Source organism: Sprattus sprattus (genome assembly GCF_963457725.1).
Source record: "Sprattus sprattus genome assembly, chromosome: 16".
NCBI classification, from domain to species: Eukaryota; Metazoa; Chordata; class Actinopteri; order Clupeiformes; family Clupeidae; genus Sprattus; species Sprattus sprattus.
In genome coordinates this window covers 9,138,470-9,160,462 of record NC_137914.1, presented here as the reverse complement: position 1 = coordinate 9,160,462, position 21,993 = coordinate 9,138,470, and the positions used below count along the sequence as shown (strand labels likewise).

The 21,993-nt window shown below is 44.9% G+C and overlaps 1 protein-coding gene across 1 annotated transcript in view; it reads left to right on the top strand.

Annotated features, from left to right (window-relative positions):
* The window catches only part of b4galt5 (UDP-Gal:betaGlcNAc beta 1,4- galactosyltransferase, polypeptide 5), a gene marked incomplete at both ends in the record, with an annotated part of 31,525 nt that extends 19,603 nt beyond the window's left edge, over positions 1-11,922 (top strand). Inside the window, 8 exons of the mRNA XM_080853386.1 lie at positions 4,060-4,182; positions 4,558-4,671; positions 5,678-5,805; positions 6,644-6,760; positions 7,421-7,608; positions 9,060-9,182; positions 10,876-10,977; positions 11,775-11,922. Coding sequence (XP_080709512.1) covers positions 4,060-4,182; positions 4,558-4,671; positions 5,678-5,805; positions 6,644-6,760; positions 7,421-7,608; positions 9,060-9,182; positions 10,876-10,977; positions 11,775-11,922 — 1,043 coding nt within the window. The remainder of the gene's footprint in view (positions 1-4,059; positions 4,183-4,557; positions 4,672-5,677; positions 5,806-6,643; positions 6,761-7,420; positions 7,609-9,059; positions 9,183-10,875; positions 10,978-11,774) is intronic.
* Positions 11,923-21,993: the final 10,071 nt, after the last annotated feature.

Sequence of the window (21,993 nt, the reverse complement as noted above, 5' to 3'; positions counted from 1 at the left end):
CACACACACACACACACACAAACACACACACACACACGCACACACATACACGCATCAAAGACACACGCCAATACACACACACACAGAACAGATGTGGTGGTTGTGGTTGGTGAGTGCTATGTCTGTAGTATTGACTTTATTTTTGGTGTATTTGCCAAGCTGTGGTAAGCAATGGCAGCATGTGATTTTATGTAGTGCCCTCATTCTCAAGATGCATCGGCCTTTTAAAAGGATGCCCCCCCCCCCCCCTTCTGCACATGAGCCACTTAAGCTGCCGCGACTGCATAATTTCTACTCTATTTACAGTAATAGCACTATGACAAAGGGAGCAACTGTGGACGAGTTCAGCGCATAGCAAAACCTTTATCCTAACAAAATAGTGGTGCGTTGCGTTACCCAAGCGTCGCAACTCTGGCAGCTGAGAGGGACACATTTTTTGCATTCTTTTCGAGGAATTTTCAAAGCCTGATGAAATCGGTTTAAATAGGTGTTTTTTAACTTTTTTTTTTTTTTTAAACCTTTCATTCTCGTGTTGCATTTGAAAAGGACTTTAGTCGGATCCTTTGTGTGCACTGCCTTTTAACACACACTGCCTTTTTAATACGGCGGGGTTGAGCTGCATGATGCCTTCTGCTATGCTTAAGGAGCCTGCAATTGCCTTTGATAGGCCTGCAATGGCCGATGGCTGTTGGACGTCTCCTCATATCTTTCAGATAGCAAAGGCTGCCGCCTGTATCTTTCATGGCATAACTGCTAAGCTGTGGACTAAGCTGTGGACTCGAATATAAGAGGACAATGCATAGGTGTTTACGAGCCGAAAGGCAGAATACAAATGTTTTTTTATTCAGTTAGACAGTTTGACATTATGTCAGAGTTTTAGGTTAACTCTCAGGGGTGACATGGGTAACATGGCCCACATTGTCAAATATACTACTCACACACACACACACACACACACACACACACACACACACATAATGGTGTAGAGTATAATGGTGACTGTAAGCTATGACCGAAAGTTATCCCAGGACCATGCTCTCTCACATCAAAGGGTCATTGTCCCCGGTTTTATTCCCCTAACCTTGTGACTGAGTGTGCCAACAAGCCACATACTACACACACACACACACACACACATATGCAGGGACTCACATCAACACACACACAGACAAACATACACACACATATATGCACAGATACACTCACACTCAGAGTATGTATGGCTTTTAATGCAAGGTCACACACACAAATGCAAATGCGACTTCGTACCCTGGAGTGGTAAAGAAACCCCCTGAAATAACAAGATTGATCTGATAAAGCACACACACGCGTGCACACACACACATACACACATACACACACACACACATACACACACACACGCTCACACACACACACACACAAACACAAACACACACTCATTACACTGTCAGTCCTTACACAGTCACTCTACTGCACCAAGCCTAGCGTCTGTGCGTTCAGGCACATTTTGAGTATGGACTCCACTCAAGACTGTGTCTGGTAATGAAGCTACAATCACACTACGCTACTATGCTGTGCTACAATCACATGTTATATACAGATGTTTAATACGCATGTATCTGTCTCACTTGGAGTAGAATACCTCTAAAGGGGCTCCACACTGAAGTGGAAGCAATGTACTAATAGCCCCGTGTGCTTATTTACCCTCTTAGCCCCTTTGCTCTGCCCACTGGCCACTCATTAGGTAAGCAGGCCAGCAAAGTGTATCCACTGCTGCATGACTAAATCACTGGCTGTTGTGTTGGCGGCTCTGCTTAATGAAGGGAGGCTCCTTATAATAGTGCAATTGTCCTGAATGAGATGAGAAGCCAAAGGGTCAGTTTCGGTGAAGTGTGTGTAGTGATAACGCTCTTTCTTCTCGTAGTTGAGATGAATGTGTGTGTGCGTGTGGTGTCTTTAGGCTGCTGGTTTGTGTGGTTCAAGGCTTTTTTTCACCCGAGCCGTATTTTCCCGTCAATCGGATTACCTAATGACTAATAGAAACCGGTAGGTAAACAGACAGGTCTATGTCTGTAGGGGTCATTTCCATCATGTCAGACACTTATAATAACATTAAGAGCCTGTCTGTGGCAAAAACTATTTAGTTTGGCACGGATGTGTGCCCAATAAGATTAGTTTGTGTAGCCGTTCTGCGGTTGCCAGTTATAGCACTCTAACTCAATACTGAACTGGGTTTGATCATTTTGTTGCTGGTAAAAAATGTGGGCCCAAGTTAAAACATACCAGAGTTATCCTTCAAGTGTGTGACCAGAGACATGGCAGTGGTAATCATTACTTAAACAATCTCATTATGCATGCAACAAAATGGTGTTATTCCGTTTTTGAGTAAAGTATTACTGTAAGTGAAGAGGGGAAATGTGTAGGGGACAAGAGGAAATGTGTGTATGTGACACTTCACTTCCTTGTCTGGCATTTTGAGGTCAAACTCCATTGCACAAATGGAGACGCTCATTCGATTTCATCACCGTCTTCAGCTCCCTGCTCGTCCTTATTCTGTTTTTCAAGACAAACATGCAGCGATGGCGACACGCAGACACCTCTAACTTTGACCGACACCCCCCCCCCCCCCCCCCCCCCCCAATACTGAGTCCACCATTCTCACTTGGTGTCAAAATTCAGCAGTTTGTTTCTCACGGTCCTGTGGCTATCCCTTCTGTGTGCGCACTCAACTCAGAGCCACTCCCAAAGTGTTCACGCACACAGACAAACCAACGGGGCTCAGGCCGAGACCAACTTCAATCACCAGAATCACACACTCTCCATTTAACCCCACAGAGCAGTGATAGCGCCCGGATCAGAACCGGATTAGAACCAGACTGCGACCGGACCCGGGCCTTGACATGTCCCCGCCCCATAGTCAGCTGCTCCGGGTCAGGTGCCAGGCCTCAGACAAAAGAGGATAAAACAATGTGGGATTGTGGCTGTGGGGTTCACGGGGCCACTTAACATTCCTGGCTAATCACGCCAGCCCATGTGTCTGTTTTTAATGAGTCCATTTCCTCCTCACATGTTATCTGTTTGCCGCTGGCCCAGTCGCTTTAGGCTAATCATCTTCCTTTCATTTGCCATCAAAGTGGTGACAAGCCTTTTCCAAAAGCAAACAGTCGCCGAACTGCATTTCAAATGGAACAAGGTTAATGCATTCAAAAATAGTATTCTAACATGTGCAAATGTTAATCCTACGGCCTACATTTGTAGGGATAGGCATCGTTAGGATTTTATCAATACTACAGCAGGGACCACTGGTAGAGGGAGGAGGGGCAAGTTTGTCTCATCCAGATAAGATACAGATTTAATGAAACGTGGCAGACTGAGATAAACAGTTAGACTGTATTTGTTCTTGTAACAATTCGCTATTAGCAGTGCTAGGGCACTGTGCTTGTGTTAAACGTAGAGGCAATGGATGAGAGACTACAGACAGAGCAGATTTGCTTAAAATGTTTTACATATTTATGCTTGTTGAACAGGTGTATTGGATTTTATTTGCAAAGTCAAGTTGTATCACACTTACTAACAGTAATGAGCATGGTTGTCGTCAACTCGAGTGATCTACACTTCACTTGGTTCACTTCACTGTGTCCACTGACTTGGCTGTGTGTGTGTGTGTGTGTGTGTGTGTGTGTGTGTGTGTGTGTGTGTGTGTGTGTGTGTGTGTGTGTGTGTGTGTGTGTGTGTGTGTGTGTGTTGGTGTGTTTGGAGGAGCTCAACCCTGACACCGAGTGCAGGAGAAAAGGCTGCAGCGTGATAATAAATTACACCAAAATGTTGAAAAGTACCAATGAAATGGCCGCTTTAGGACTGTAAGACTGAGTTTGGACATTTTTGACTGATTGCTCTTCCAGTCGCCAGTTATGGTCTCCAGCTCTGATTGGGGAACTGTTTTATTGTTTATACAGCCTTGTCATTGTTAGAAGTGCCACCTTTATGCTCTGGGCATGACTAACGTTCTCCACCCCCCCTCCTTTCTCTCTCTCTCTCTCTCTCTCTCTCTCTCTCTCTCTCTCTATCTGTCTGTAGTGAATGAGTACCTGTTTATGGTCCAGGCCCGTGGGATCCAGATCCGGCAGAATGTGCGGAACATCGGAGCACAAGTTATAGAACAGGTGGTGCGAGGAGCCTACAGCGGGATCAACGGCACAGGTAACAGTTGGGTGTGTGACAGAGAGAAAGAGAGAGAGAGAGAAGAGGGGGAAGAGTTTTTCCAGTGTTTACCTATGTGACTCAATGCTTTTGTTAAACCCGGGCCTTGCTGACTGACTAATGTAGATAGTGAGGCACAAGGTCAGGAGGTGAGAAGAGGAATGAAGCTGGCCAGTGTTTGGCTATGTGACATATTAGCCATAAAATAAATAAAGGTGTTGAATTCGGTATTGGGTGTGTTTCTGTGTGATACCACAGTCCAATACCAAAGCCCATCCCGGGTCCTATGCACAAACTCTGGCCCTATCCATCATCTGTGATGTCGATCGGCGCACAAAGACACTAAACACACCGATTACTGCTTACTTTAAACAGACTACGCCTACGACTTCAACCAGAGTGAGCCGGATGTGCCAGCGACCCCTTACCTACCGGAGGGCTTCACCTACCTCCCCACCCACGTCTGCCCAGAGAAACTGCCCTCCATGAGTGAGTATGCACAGATACACATCTCCCTGTGCACAGGACAAATCATGTAGAACTCTCCATAGTCCAAGTCTGGGGTTGGAACATAGAAATAATGAATGAAAAAAAAAGCACTGGAAACAACATTATGAAATAAAGCATTCGCTTAATAGAAAATATATCAAAATACAAGGTTGTGATCAAAACGTCCCGGGACTGCATCTATAAAAAGCAAAAACCATACCTGATTCAAATTTGGTAGCTCCCAGGTCTCCTGCAATGCTTGGGACACTCCCTGGAAGTCCTGTTCTTTAAGCATATCAAGCACAAGCTGCCGTGCGCATTGGGATCTCCTTCAAGTAGGGGTGGTGGGGAGCGACAGTCTCGTTGAAAACTTGCACGTTTTCCACGCTCTGTGAGCGCATGCGTTATCATGATGGAGCACCCTATTACATACCCTAATGCCAGCGTGCCACAATTCAGTCCGTTTGCACCGAATGTTCTGCCCCAGATGACTTAGATGACTCAGTCCCGTAAAACTCAGTGGTGACAGTTTTGACCCTGGGGGATACACAAATTAACTGAACTTTGGCGCAATGCGCTCACAGCGCGTGGAAAATGTACAAGTTATCAATGGGGTTGTCGCTTTAAGTCACGTATGATTTTTGCTTTTTGTAGGCCCAGCCCTGGAACTCTATGATCTCACCTCATACATAAACAACAACAATAGCTGCTTTGCACATACAAAACAAAAACATATCTTAATGATCTTAGAGTACACAAAATAAATCTTGACATTGTATCTAGTATCTGTAGGAAAAAGTGACCCAACACGTTCGGTGGTGGCTCTCGGTACTGCACTCTGCATTACCGTGCTCGAGTGAGATAAAGAGGAAGAAAGAAATAGAGATCAGTGCCCTGTCAAAACCATACTGATGGGGCTGATGTTGATGTTGTTGTTATTGTTGTTGTTGTGGTGCTGATGTTGTTGTTGTTGTTGTTGTTGTGTGTCCTCCGTGGCTCTGTGCAGAGGGTCGTGTGGATGTGAACATGAGTGAGATAGCACTGGAGGAGGTGGAGCGGGCTCTGCAGGAGGAAGAGCCCAGCCTGGGCATGGGAGGCCATTGGAAACCTCACGACTGCATCCCACACTGGAAGGTGAGCAGCATAACACCTTAAGCCCTAATAATGTCCCCCGTTCATCAGCTCTCTCACACACACACACACACACACACAGGCAGACAAACACTCACACACACACACACACACACACACACAGGCAGACAAACACTCACACACACACACACACACACACACACACAATCACACTTGAGAATACTTACAACCTTGAATTCCTTGCTGTTTGCACAGAAAGCTCTCTGATGTCCTGGTGTGTCCTCCTTCACTGCTCTACTCTTCACACATCACAGTTTTTCACTTTCTTGTCTGCTGCACAGACATCTGTCAATCAGTGAGCACCATCTGAGCCCTGCGGCTGTGTGTGTGTATGTGTGTGTTGATGTATGTGTGTGTGTGTGTGTGTGGGTGGCTGTGTGTATGTATTTGTGTGTGTGTGTGTGTGTGTGTGTGTGTACGTATTTGTGTGTGTGGGTGTCTGTGTGTATTTGCGTGTGTAAGACTATCACAGCTGTCAGCTCATCTACACTAGAGATTAACTATGCACAGGAAGCCATAGATGTTTTTTTTAATTTATTTTTAAAAACGCGTTTGATGTATGACTCTTGCTCTAAAACTGTACTGGGTTTTGGCACTCTTGGGTAAAAGGGGGATGGAGGGGGTTTACAGTTGCCATGGTGACAGGTGCGGTAACAGGTTTGTTTGCATCCAGGGAGCCCTGTGTTCGCACAGAGAGCAGAGGAACGTCTGCCAGAAATCACTTTCTTCTTCCTTTTTGGCAAACATCAGAGAGAGAGAGAGAGAGAGGGAGGAGAACTTGAGGGGAGTGACAGCTGAATTTCTCTTGCCTGTACACTAGGTGGCGATACTGGTGCCCTTCAGGAACCGCCACGAGCACCTGCCTATCCTGTTCAGGCACCTGATCCCCATCCTGCAGAGGCAGCGGCTGGAGTTTGCCTTCTACGTTATCGAGCAGGTAGGCCGCGTCACCTCCACCCCACTCCCCCTTGCCCATTACACCGTTGTTTACTCAACCTGCTCCCCACGCAGACACCTTACTGATTACACTTCCTGTTTCCACTACGCACTGTGTCTCTGTGGTGATTGAGAAATCGGTGAACACTCAGTATGTCAAGCACCCAACAATGGTGCAACACCCAACGGCCAAAACGCACTCTCATAAAGCTTATCGGCCCACGAGAGGTGACTCACACACCCACCAACACTCACGCACACAGAGAGAGACAGAGAGAGAGAGAAAGAAAGAAAGAAAGAAAGAAAGAAAGAAAGAAAGAGAGAGATCAGTTCAGAGTTCACTGTGGAATGTAATAGACTGTACTGCCCTGGACAACACCTTCTAACGGCTGTGTGTCTTGTCATCATATCCAGTTTCGGCACTCTTAGTGGAAAACATTGTGTCATGGTCGTTAGATATGCCTCACGTGATGACATAACGTCAGTCACACATTAACATGGGATAACAAGCGGTCTCATGCAATACGTTTGCACAATACAACAATGAAGTTGTAACAGTTGAATTTTTTTAGAACTAATATATGGCTGTGTGTGTGTGTGTGTGTCTCTGTGTGCGTGTGTGTGTGTGTGTGTGTGTGTGTGTCTGCCCTCTCTTCTCTAGATGGGGAATGAGCCATTTAATCGGGCCATGCTGTTCAACGTTGGTTTCAAGGAGGCCATGAAGGACATGGACTGGGACTGCATGGTCTTCCACGACGTGGACCACATAATGGAGAACGACCGCAACTACTACGGCTGCGGAGAGATGCCGCGCCACTTTGCCGTCAAACTCAACAAATACTCATACATGTAAGTATGGCAGCCTCATATAACAGTAACATACATTAGGCCTCATATTATAGTAGCATAGGGCTCCCTGAGCTCCACTGGGAGAGCTGGGTGCTGATGACATACTGATGAGAATGCATATATGAACTGTACTAGAACTGGCTTTGGATACAAGCATCTGCTAAATGAATGAATGTATGTGTGAACGACAGCACTGTAGGTGAACAGATGTCTTACGGTACGAACACATGCCAGCGACTCAAAGCGCTTTCATAGCTTTGAGTGGGCGTGGCATAGCATGTGGAAATAGCATAACAGACTGCACTAGAGAGCTAGTTAGCAGGCTAGCCAGCTAGTAGGCTATGTAGTCACTTGTCTTTATATCAAAACTGTCATTCTGATAAAGTAAGCCCAGGATTAAATATCTAAGATACCAGGAACAACAACAATTCTTTACAAGGCCATCAAAGCCTTTCTTTTCAGCAATCTAAACGACCAAACGAAGCCATAGTCCTTCCATTTTCAAACTGTCAGAGCCAAAACCAAACAATCTGATTGGCTGCTGCTGGCAACATTTGCTCCTCATTTGCAGAGAATTACATTTTCTCCAACATTTTTCGCTTGCTTCGCCCAAGTCGCTTGTCTACGTCACAATGGTTTGCCTCCCAACAGAAATGAATGGGATTTTGAATTTCGCTTCTGTCGCGTCGCTAGCATGTGTTCGTACCGTAAGAGTCTACTTATTATGATTCGAATGGGTTTCTGTTGCTACGGGGACCTGTGACGCAGCAGGTTTGGTGTTTGGTGATTTACAGTTCTTTCCCATTATTTTCACACTTGTCTCAATACAATTTCTACTTTTTCAAAATTCTTCACATGGTGGGCTTTACAGACACACACCTCAGAACATCAGTTAGCCTTTGGTGCAAAATGCACTACAACCACCAAAACACTTTATACTTCACCTAAAAGTGACTCACCTAACTAATCTCTCAATGTACAATTTACAAAAAAATACAAGTTGGACAGTTTAGTGTTGCATTGCAAAAGAAAATAAAAACTTCCAAGTTAATAATGGTGGAGTAGTTTAATAAAGAGAGCATATGCTATAGTGTTTTGGTGGTTTTAGTGAATTTGCACCAAAGGTTAACTGATGTGCTGAGGTGTGTGTCTGTGTGAAGAGCATCTAAATCTCAAAATTGCTGTAGCTTCGCTGGTGTTTAACATTGACTGAGACGGGAATCCATGTACTGAAGAAGTGGTCATTGAATTAATTTTGTATCTAAGCAATGCTAAAGTATCCGCAGTTTAATTCACATAGTCTACTGATATGGTGAAAATGTTAAGTGCTTTGAAAAGTGTACATGTTGTTGAGACAAAAGTGTGACATTTTTTGAAAAAAAACTGTAGTTCCTCATAGATTACTTTGTTATGTATTTGTTATATGATTTTTTACAAAATGTGCCTCACAGGCTTCCATACCCGGAGTTCTTTGGTGGTGTCAGCGGTCTGACTGTGGAGCAGTACAGGCAGATAAACGGCTTTCCCAATGCATTCTGGGGCTGGGGCGGCGAGGACGACGACCTGTGGAACAGGTGAGGCCACCTGGCACCAGTTCAGATGTGACCTGAAACCTCCCCTTTGTCCATGCGGGCCTCTGCATGCCTCCCTCGTCATGGCCACTTCCCATTTGTTTGTGTTGTCATCTCTGTTTACACATAAGCGCAGTCATTCATGTGTGTGTGTGTGTGTGTGTGTGTGTGGGTGTGGGTGTTTGTGTGTCTGTTTGTGTGTGTGTGTGTGTGTGTGTGTGTGTGTGTGTGTGTGTGTGCTTTGTAGGTCAGTGGCACAGCGTTCACTCTTCCAATAACTGGCTTTATCTGGGATGGTGCACCTGGCCAAAAACAAAGTCAAACAAAGCATGAAATGGAGAAAAAAGTCTGCATTGTGACAAAAACACAAGTGTGTGTATGCGTGTGTGTGTGTGTGTGTGTGTGTTTGTGTGTGTGTTTGCTTGTGGGTGGGTACGTGTGTGTGTGTTTGTGTCTGTGTTTGCTTGTGGTTGCATACGTGTGTGTGTTTGTGTGTGTGTGTGTGTGTGTGTGTGTGTTTGCTTGTGGGTGTGTGCCTGTGTGTGTGTGTGTGTGTGTGTGTGTGTGTGTGTGTGTGTGTGTGTTTGCTTGTGGGTGTGTGCCTGTGTGTGCCTGTGTGTGTGTGTGTGTGTGCCTGTGTGTGTGTGTGTGTGTGTGTGCGCGCGCGTGTATGAGCATTCATTTGTATTTGTGAGTGTGTTTTTGAGTTGGTGTGGTTATTCCCATAGCTGGTAACATTGCCTCTGCCCCTGTCCCTCCCTGTCACTCGCTGTCACTCGCTGTCACTGTCACCAGAGCTGTGCATGAGAATCAGATGCCCTAGTGACCCCAGTAGACACACACTAGGCATCAGACAGATCATGTGTGAAAGACACACATTCATGTCTCATGCACTAAGAGGCCTTGATGTGCATTTGGTGTTAATAGATAAATAGATTACATGTATTTGAATAATCGTTGTCATGGGTACCAGTCCCATAATGGTTAATAGTGACCGAATAGTAGTACGCAAGTGCTGTAACTAAAAGGACTATGAACACAGGTTGTATGTAAATAGTAAATATGCGTAAATCTATACCGTAGATGAAACATTTTAGAATGTGTATATGGACAGTAGATCTGAAGGTTTCCATAGGATGATGAGTAATACATTCACTCTTTATGAATATTACGTAAAGGAACTATCTGTAGCCCAGACACCAAGTGTGTTCAATCGGTACTGCATTCCTAAGTTGAAATACTGGAGCGCATTGTCTCCCCCCTCCCCCCTCCTCCCCCAGAACGAAAAAAGGTTAAAATACTGGCTGTAGCATTGCTGTTGGAGAAGTCAGTATTTCAGTTTAGCATGTGTACTTAATCTCTGATGATATACCATGTTCATTTTATGATTAAGTACAGTACATTTATTACATATTTGTCCTTTAATACTGTATACCAAATATGAGTATATAGAGATGGTAAGCATGTGATAATTATGAAAAGCAATATAGGTATATCATAATCAGTATATCAGTATGAGTAAACTGTCCCATGTTGCACTAGTTTTAACATGCAGGTGTGTGTGTGTGTGTGTGTGTGTGTGTGTGTGTGTGTGTGTGTGTGTGTGTGTGTGTGTGTGTGTGTGTGTGTGTGTGTGTGTGTGTGTGTGTGTGTGTGTGTGTGTGTGTGTGTGTGTGTGTGTTGCCATCTTGATCAGGGTCCAGTATGCAGGATACTCGGTGAGCCGACCAGCGGGGGAAATGGGCCGCTACATGTCCATTCAACACCACCACCGCGGAGAAGTCCAGTTCCTCGGGAGGTGAGAACATACACCCCATAATACTCTGCCATGACAGCCTTCTTCTACTGTCTAATAACATTTATTATTAATCTCAGTCATTTAGCCAATACAATTCATCCAGAACTATAAATCACTCGAGCAATGGTATGTATTTGGTCATTGGTGTATAACAATGGCACCTATAGTCATTCTTCACTGGTGCCTGACCACTAATACTTCAACCCCGTTATTATGAGTATTGCAAGATATCATGACAGATCTTATCTTAAGTTGTTATGACAGTCAGTGTATAGTCATATAACAGTGTCAACAGTGTGAGAATATTATGTTCCTTTTAATAGAATTGCATGACAGCTGTGAAAATGGTTGATGCTATGACAGCTTATTAGTACATACCATCCCATTATATCACTGGACAGCAACTGCTATGAGGACTACTCATGAGGCATGGCAAGTGTCCTAATGTGTTGATGACATGCTTTTGACTGTACTTGAGTTAAGTGATTAGTAGGGATCCAGGGGATTTCTTCTAACTCTACACCTGTTTGAATACACCATTGTAAATCCCTACACTGAGCTAATATAGCTGATAAGGGATTCTGTAATAGCCAGATGAGCTTAAGTAGGTATGGCATAGCTGGGAATGAGAGGGCAAATGTTTGCTCCCTGGTTTACAGAACTGATCTCCAGACACACTTGATTGACCTATTTGATTGACAGAGGCTGTAATTACCTGACACGTTCAGACAGGTTTGGTATGAGACAGGGGACACCTTTGACCTGTGTTGCTAACCAGTATCTCTGCCCCACCCCAGGTACACCTTACTGCGACGCTCAAAGGAAAGGCAAAGCCTGGACGGCCTCAACAATCTGCACTACTCCCCCCTAGTGTCCCGGAGGACTCTCTACACCAACGTGTCCGTCAGCCTGAGTAGAGAAATGGCCCCTGTGGCCGACTACTGACCACATACCACTCTGCCCCTTCACTACCACCCAGCCACCATGGGCTGAGGAGGGGCTGCTCTCGTTAGGAGAGGGGGTGTGCCATCCACAAACATCCCCTCCACTCCAGCCTCATCCCTGTCCAGACACCCACCCCGCCACACCCCATGGTGTCCAGATACCTCCTACCCCCCTCTCCGGTTCCCCTCTGGGTCTCACTCACACTGTCCGTTAGAGCAGAGCTGTCTCTGTCTCTGTCTCTGCAGCCAAAGGACTCCTCCAGGACTCCGGGACAGTGTCCTCACCAGTCACACCGTTCCCCCGAAGGACATCTCTTCTTCTGCGCCACAGTGTTTGTCTTCAGGTGTAATTTAAGGGTGTGTGTCATTGTGGAGAAGGAGAGATGTTGTGGTTTTTACACGCCTGTGTGGTTTTTCCACATTTTTGTCATGCTCTGAGGGAAGCCAAGTTGATGTGTATTTATTTATTTTTTGCTTCGTTTTGTATCTCGTTTTTTTTTAGTTTTTTTGTTACTTTGACAAACTCCACTCGTATGGCTTTCGTAAGCATCTGTCATCTGCCTTTTGCACCATTCTGGCCTTTTATCTGTGTGGCTTTTTTCGTCTCCCTTTCTTTTTTTTTTTTTTTTTCTCCGTTTGCTCACTACCTCTCTGCCTGGCAAGAGCCCACCATTGCCGCGAAATTGTGACCCTCGATGCTTTCCCCGTCTCCACCCCCCTCGTCCGTTTAGCCGACAGGCAGGAGACGAGGAAGCCGAGAGTGACGAGGTTTACGAAACAGGAATGAATGCGCGGATGTGCGGACAAACAGCGTGCAGGGCGCAGCGGAGGCGGCAGAGGAAAAAGAGCCACGAGGGGATGCTATCAGAGGGGATGCTTCCTCCCTTCAATGCAACTCACAGCTGGTTCTGTGACGTACCAAATAGATGAGCATGCACTTATAGTCTCTCACACACACACACACACACACACACACAAACACACACACACACACACACACACACACACACATGAAAACAATGTAGAGGCTCGGGTAGAGAGCAGCGTGTGCACTGATCGTTTAAGCAAACAGCTTTTGTTGTCTCATAACCACTAATGTCCATCCTCTAGAGAACACACACACACACACACACACAGAGGCACACAACCTCACCCATGTGCAAATTCACTGTGTTGTCTTAACAGAGAAAAAAAAAAAGTCATATAGTCAAACAGTTTATTCTCCTGAAGAGATTGAAGGCTTGTGTGTGTGTGTGCATACGCAGATGTATAGCATAACAGATGGCGACCACATTGCCTCTACGATGCTAATGCTAGCTAGCTCCTGCTGATAGAAGAACAGTGAGGGCTGTTAAAACCCCCTCAGAGTACATCAGTCACAGGCAGTATGCAAACCATGTGGAGACACCTGCCCAAAAAACAACACGGCCCCAAGCAAATGGAACACATCCCCAGTAGGAGTGCATCTGTACTTTGTCTTTTCCTTTTTGTTTTCGGATAACACACTCCTACACTGTACTATGCTGTGTGTGTGTGTGTGTATGTTTGGTTTAATTTTAGCATGAGAGAGAGAAATATACACACACTGAGAAAGAACTATGCAAATGCGCACTGAGTTAAACTGCTGGTCATGGGTCTGCTTATCAGCAAAGTCGTATGGTAAGGTAATATAACGTAACATGGTTATGTAATATAAAAGTCATAACGAATGGTGAGGTAATATAATGTAACATATCGTTGTGTAATATAAAAGTTGTTATAAATGGTAAGATAATATAAGGTCATTTCGTTATGAAACATAAAGTTTGAGCAGCTCAGAGACCCAACCTCTCTTGAGCTACAGAAAATGCACTGTGAACTTCATGCGGATGGACTAGACTGTAAAATGGAGCTTCCTGATGAGATTATAATCTGGCATCTGGGTCGCTGGATCCACGGTTTCCCTCCTTTCCTATCCCTTGTTAATGTTCCCCCTTTCATAACGATGTTGTGGAGAGGGGATGTTTTTAATAGTAACACAGGCGTCCTGTGTAATTGTAGAAATAAGTAGTGTAGACCTTGTGGAGTTCTTCCTAAAACCTGATGGCGGCACACAACAGAAACAGGCTAGAAAGTGTAAGCAAGTTAGAGTGAGAGAACCAGAAAGACAGAGAGAGAGAGAAAAGAAAGTAAGAAAAAGAGAAAGAAATTAGTGAGTGAGACAGATTGTAAGAAATGAGTTATGGTCCCAGACTAAGCTGTTGCAACAAGATTTATCTGCTACCACACATATTCTCTGGCACTGTCTGCTGTTTGAATTAAGAATTGTGTGTGTGTGTGTGTGTGTGTGTGTGCGTGTGTGTGTGTGTGTGTGTGTGTGTGTGTCAGAGAGGGAGGGGGGAAGGGAGACAGATGAAGTTAAAGAGAGAGTGTGTATGTTTTTTTTATTTTGTGTACACTCATGCTTGCGTGCGTGGTGGCGTTGGTACGAGGTCCATGTGTTTTCCTGTTGAGCTTCAGAGAGCAGCATTCCCCCCCAATGTTTCCATAGTTACTACATATGGAAGGGGAGGAATACCTTAATCGTGAATTAAACTAACCTTACATCACACACACAAATACTTGTGTGTGTTAGTAATGTGTGCAAACAATTTCCCATTCAGTAGGTTCTGTTTACTACCTCCTTCTTAGTGTATTAGTATTTAACTGCCCCACCCACCCCCCACCTCTTCCACATACACACGCCATGGCTTAGGAGTTAGGTTTAATCTGAGTGTATGATTGGACACCCGCCCACTAGGGCACCCCGGCCCCTCCCGCCAATTTACACACATTAACACAAAGTCATCTTCTCTCTCTTTCTATCTCTGTATGTCTCTATGTCGCTCTCTCCCTCTATCTCTCTATCTCTATCTGTTGCTCTCGCTCTCTGTTCTGTCTATTATTTTTTCGGAGCTCCACTGATTTCCTTCCTTGGTGACCATACCTGGCCTGTGCCCTTGTAAAGTTTTAAGCTATGTTCTCCACCCAGCCGACACATCAGAATCATTAGCCTTTTGGGGACGATTTACTTGATATGTAGTGTTAGAGGTAATTTCTGTGTTCTTGTTATATTAACGAGGCGGGTCCTCTGTAATTTATTTAATCAGTTTTTTTTAGTTTTTTTAGTTTTTTTTTCTGTGAGTATGGTAACACAAGTGTTTTTTTTTAATTAGTACATGCAGATCAGCAAATGTACAGGAATTGTGATGTTTTAAAAGAAAAAGCACCTGAGGTAAGACACGGGTGTTTTAAGTGTCAGAAGTGAACTCGATAGAGACATGAGTATGTGAATGACTGCTTATCTTATCACAAGAATGGAGCGCCATTTTGTATGATGACACTGGGAAAGGGAAGGGAAGACTGGGAGAAAGCTCTGAAAAGCTGTCCGCCCAACACCTCCTCACTATTTACGGATCAATGGTGCTGACTTCCACGTACGCTTGGGTGTGTGTGTGTGTGTGTGTGTGTGTGTGTGTGTGTTTTTGTGTGTGTGTGTGTTTTTGTGTGTGTGTGTGTGTGTGTGTGTGTGTATGTGTGCATGCAAGAGTGTTCCTAAGACCATGCTGTCTGTTGTTAATGTATATATTACGTTACCTTGTTAGTTGACCCTTACTCTGTTTGCATCATCGACAGAGTACTTTTTCCTCGTTAAAATACGGTACAATAATAACCACGAGTACACTGCAGACGGCCAATCACGTTGGAGGTGTTGAGCCTCTTGAAGCTCTGGGGCACAAACACAGTCATTCCCCTATCATTCCCAGTGTCTGATTGAAATGGTCAAGCCGCCAATTATCAGGGGTCTTTTTAAGGGGTCTTTATCTCAACATGTATTCTGCTCTCTTCCACTAGATTATGCCTGTGATTCGATTTAGAAACACCTCAGTCTGTGCATAGTGTAAATGCAACCCCCCTGCCACCCTATAACTACTCCCTTCATTCTTTACAAGGTCGCAGCAAGATCTGGGGATTCCGCTTAAGCTTATCTAGCACAGGTTTTCCTCTGGATTGGTCTGAACATGTGAGAAGGATCAGGCTTGTGTTTCCCACAGGGAGCAAAGCAACTGAGAGACCAGTTCTCATATAACGGAACACTGAGACACTGACTCTGTGCACGACCTTTGATCTTCTCCATGTCATCAACTCTGAGCTGGTCAGCCCCCTTGCATGGCCTTGACGTTGACCTTGACCCCGCGACCTTACAATCACCCCTGTCCTTTATGAAGCCCCTGACCCCACCCTCATTGGCTAACTCCACTCACCTCTTAGCTGTAAAAGATGCTGAGCTCATTCTATGCCAGTATGAATGAAGGACACCATTCCTGACAAGCTGGCAGCCTTAAGTCTTTAATTAATTTATTTATTTTGGATGTTTTCACATGTTTTTAATTTTTTATATCTATATATTATATGAATATCAATATATATACAAAAGATGAGTATGTTTTTTTCAAACTTCATGTCTATACAAAATGTCCTCCTGTGCTTTGGCGGTGTGTTGAAAGTGACAGCTGGTAGAGTCACACCGATGTGTTTAGAATGTTGTAGAATGAACGTTCTCAAGAATATCTGGAATCTCATGTTGATGAGCGCATTCTTTTACTAAAATGTTTAAAACGCAACTGCTAAAGGGATAAAGGTGCAACAACTGGCCAGCTTGATGAACAAAGATTTGGAGTGGCTGTTGAGGGGTTGGTTTGGTACTGTGCAGGTTTTGTGAACACCATATGAAGTAGCCATCCATCTATCCATCCAACCATCTATCCGTCCAACCATCTATCCATCCTGTTTTGTCATCTGAATCAGATGAAGGAATCCCAAGCAGAACATACTACTTAGTAGCCAGTGGCCATTGGGTCTTTTTAGCAACTAAATGTCAAGACTGGATTTCTACATGGATCCTATGTTTGTTTTGTTTGTTTGTTTGTTTTCCTTACACAAACATGACTAAGTGTAGGAGTATAGTTGTTGTGACTATTTACCATTACAAGATGCTCCTGTGAGCTTTCTGTTTTGGTTTTGTCGAGCGATCGCACTGTAAAATAAGAACTTTTGATCCACAGAGGGGGCAAAATGACAGCCATCCTCTGTGCCCTAGCTGGCCATTAGCAGGACATGAGCCAAAATAATGAAACAACACCTTGGTGTTGTTCTTGTTGGCGACAAAGCCAAACTCAACAACCAACTCCACACTCTCTAAAGTGTCTTTTCTCCGTGACAAAAACAAACCATGAGAAAATGAATAAATTAAAACAATGTATGTGATTGTTCAAGGGCCTCGAGTCCTTGAGTTGAAGCCATCTGCCACTTGTACAATTCAGTGTCAGCCTTACGTGTTTGTGTCTTAGCTTCTGTTTGATGAGAAAAGATTTGTATGATGGAGTGAGATTTGTTTTTTTATCATTGTTGTTAAAATGATTGAAGAACGCTAATAAAATCTTAAGCCATGTGTTGTCTGTAATACTGTCTTGTCTATCAGTGTAACATTGCTCACAGCCATAAGCACAGGCCAATTGACTTTGTCTTTACTGAGCAGAACCAAGGCAGGTGTGCAAATTTTTACAGCCTGCGTGAGCTTTGATAATAATATATCTTCACTCCATGTCTGTGGAATCTCAGTTTATATAGGACAACAAGCGCTGTCCAACTGTTTTTAACAACTGGATTTTTCTTAGATAATAGTATTTTAGTGAGTAGGTTTTAATTGTTGCAGTGTAAGACATGCTAAACACTCTTACACTAATAACAAGAACTTCTGTATCCAGACCATATAATAATCATAGTGGTGGCTACTGTGGGACGTTTTAATAATGCTCTATTTTTCATTTATTAAAGAGCGTTCTATCATCATTATGTATATGACATATGTAGTTTCTTAACATGCAAATTAAACTTTAATGGCAGCTTAAATTGTACGAGCTCTCATAACCATTGCTGTTACTTGCAACTCTACGGCAATATAGTGTCAAATGAGAACCGCCATAAATAATGACACACATAAGCACATAACACTTCCCCACATTAACCACCAACCGTGTGGACCTGCTGACGAGGAACATATCGGTTGCATCTTTTCAGAACGAACCCAAACATTCTCAGCGGGCACAGCACACACAGCAGTTGCAAAGATAACATGGATCAAATACGGGGAAAAAACTCCATGGCTCTCTTCGTCAGAAAGCCTTCATTAAAACGTAGCTATGTTATGGCAACACGGTGAAAGACACTCCGATGTGGCAGCCATCTTCTTTTTGACACCTATTGTTCTGCTCTGTGACAAGAAATTCATCAGACCATGCGGTAGGCATTCAGAGGGTATTTCCAGCTGCAGCATGGCTGTGGAAATACACATGCACACACACACACACACACACACTGGGGTCTTCATGCTAGGCACGGTGATGAAGGGCCTTTTGAGCAGATCCTGTCAGGCAGATTGTCATTACACGGAGGCAGGATGGCAAGGGAAGCGTGAAGTGGTGTGGTATGGTGTGGTATGGTGTGGTGTGGTATGGTATGGTGTGTTGCGACACGGCATACAGACGGCATCTTTGTTTTCGGCGCAGAGGCGCCACAGCCCAGCTGTCGGCACAGAGAGGGCAGAAGACAGGCCCAACGAGCGGAGAGAGGGAGAGAGAGAGAGAGAGAGATAGAATTTTCCCGGGCTATCTGGGTATTTTTAGGATGGGATCAGAGGGCAGCACTCTGTCACTGCACACACACACACACACACAACACAATCATACATAAAAGACGCATTCATACACACATGCAGAAACACACACACACACACACACAATCATACATAAAAGACGCATTCATACACACATGCAGAAACACACACACACACACACAACACAATCATACATAAAAGACGCATTCATACACACATGCAGAAACACACACACACACACACACACACAACACAATCATACATAAAAGACGTATTCATACACACATGCAGAAACACACACACACACACACACACACACAACACAATCATACATAAAAGACGTATTCATACACACATGCAGAAACACACACACACACACACACACACACAACACAATCATACATAAAAGACGTATTCATACACACATGCAGAAACACACACACACACACACACACACACAACACAATCATACATAAAAGACGTATTCATACACACATGCAGAAACACACACACACACACACACACACACAACACAATCATACATAAAAGACGTATTCATACACACATGCAGAAACACACACACACACACACACACCCATATACAAACAAACAATAAGCAGCCTGTTAACATGGGAAAAGCAGAGATGGAACATTACGGCGTTCATTTCCCCATACATTATGCGACACTAAGTATGTGACATTACACCCTGGCGAATGATAAATGGTCTCAACTAGTATTCTAATATCTTAATGGAATGCGTCATATCACAACCTAAGCTATTAGATGGAAATGAAATGCTTGCGTCTTAACTCAGCACACCCCTGGTCTCCTGCTTGTGTGCTGCTGAATTATGTGGAGGGTAAAAACCCATTACGGTGTGTTATGTGTTATCTACTCCCGTCAGCTGACAGCTCTGCCGTGATGGATCACAGTGGGAGAGTGTGTGAGAGGAGCACCAGGGAGAGAGCAGGATAGAAGATGAGATGGCGTATACAGGAGCCGCATCAGCAGCAGCAGGAGTAGGAGAGGGCTAAGATGAAAAACATAGCTGTGGTGTGTATGTGTGTGTGTGTGTGTGTTTGCTTGTGTCGATGCACATGCACACATGTGTATGTGTGTGTGTGTGTGTGTGTGTGTGTGTGTGTGTGTGTGTGTGTGTGTGCATGTACACGCGCATGTGTATGTGTGTGTGTGTGTTTGGGTGTGTGTGGGTGTGTGTGTGTGAATGGCTGTAGTGTGTATGTCTGTCTGTCTGTGTGTGTGTGTGTGTGTGTGTGTGTGTGTGTGTGTGTGTGTGTGTGTGTGTGTGTGTGTGTGTGTGTGTGTGTGTGTGTGTGTGTGTGTGTGTGTGTGTGTGTGTGTGTGTGTGTAGGTGTGTGTGTATGTCTGTCTGTGTGTGTGTGTGTGTGTGTGTGTGTGTGTGTGTGTGTGTGTGTGTGTGTGTGTGTGTGTGTGTGTGTGTCTGTGTGTAGGTGTGTGTGTGTGTGTGTGTGTGTGTGTATGAATGCGTATGTGCACTGTTGTGAGAGTGTATGCATGGCTCCATGACACATCAGCACCCCCCCCCCCTAAAAGAATCTAGGCCCTCATGCAGCTTCCAGACTGATATACAGTCCGTGGGTGCTGAGGGCAATATGTGTGGCCTTCCGCTAAGAGCACAACTCTCCTGCCCTCTCATATCCTCTACAGTGTTTGCATTATCTGCCATTTCCTATTGGGAGACAGAGCGTGAGAGAGAGAGAGAGAGAGAGAGAGAGAGAGAGAGAGAGAGAGAGAGAGAGAGAGAGAGAGAGAGAGAGAGCTGGGAAAGGAGAATGGAGATGGGAAAGGAGGCCACAAACCCCAGTAAGTGTGTGTGTGTGTCTATATCTCAGATGAGCTGTTAGCGTAAGTGCTTTATGCATGTTTCCAGCAAACTGCTCGTTGTCGGAAAAGTGTTATGGAAGCATCTTTAAAGCATGTTGTGTTGTGATTGGATGCAGGTGCTGAGGTACATCAGGTCGCACAAGGTTAAATCCCCTCGTTACCATGACACCTGCTTTCATGCCCTCTGCACGCAGGTTGAGTGGCCTTCATGTGCTCACCAGTGCTGCTCCACACATACAAATACACACACACGCGCACACACACACACACACACACACACACACACACGCACACACACACTCTCTGACAACACACACTCTCTCTATCACACACACACACACACACACACACACACACACACACACACACACACACACACACACACATACACACACTCTCTGACACACACACTGTCTTTATCACACCCACACACACACACACACACACACACACACACACACACACACACACACACAATGTCTCACACACACACACTCTCTCACACACAAACACTCTCTCACACACAAACACCAGCCCACCGGGCCCAATGCCATGACCTTTACAAGCCACACATCCTGCTCTCTGTAGGGCTCCTCCTTCCTCGCCTGGGGAGAAGAAGGCAGTTCAACACTCTTCAAGCCCACGGCTCCGATGGAGACCCCTCAAAGTTTGAGCCTTTGTAGACCTGCCCTTGGAGGAGGGAGTGTATTTAAGGTGGGCAAATGCTTAGGGTGTGTTTCCCAAATATATTGTTCGGCAACGACCTTCACTAAATGATAGAGAGACTATCATTATGAATTTCGCTCTATCTCTTTCTCTGTATCTCTGTATCTCTCTCTCTGTCTCTCTGCCTCTGTCTATCTCTCTCTTTCTCAATCTCTCTCCCTCTGTCTCGCTCTCTCTTTCTCACTCGCTCTCCCTCTGTCTGTCTCCCTCTGTCTATCTCTGTCTTTCTCACTCTCTCTCCCTCTGTCTATCTCTCTCTTTCTCACTCTCTATCCCTCTGTCTCTCTCTCTCTCTTTCTCACTCTCTCTCGTTCTCCGTCTCTCAGTGTGGTCATTGCACAAGGACAGTTCTGGGAAGTGCACCCTAGAATAGAGGAGGTGTGTGCAGCTCTGCTGCTCCTGAATCAATAGAGCAGCACTGCGCAGAGCATGCATGAGCTCACTCGCATCCCTACAGAGCCTCTTCTGCTCTCCCCAGAGGGAGGAGAGAGAGAGACAGAGAGAGACAGAGAGAGAGAGGGACAGAGACACAGAGAGACACAGAGAGACAGACAGAGAGAGAGAGAGAGAGAGAGACAGAGAGAGAGAGACAGAGAGAGAGACAGAGAGAGAGAGAGACAGAGAGAGAGAGGGACAGAGAGAGAGAAAGAGAGAGACAGAGAGAGCTGAGCATCACAGAAAGAGAGAAATAAGAGGATAGAGAGGGGGAGAGGGATGGAAAGAGAGAGAGGGATGGGGCTGAGAAATGTAAGGATATAAATAGGAAAAGGGAGACGGGGGGAAGA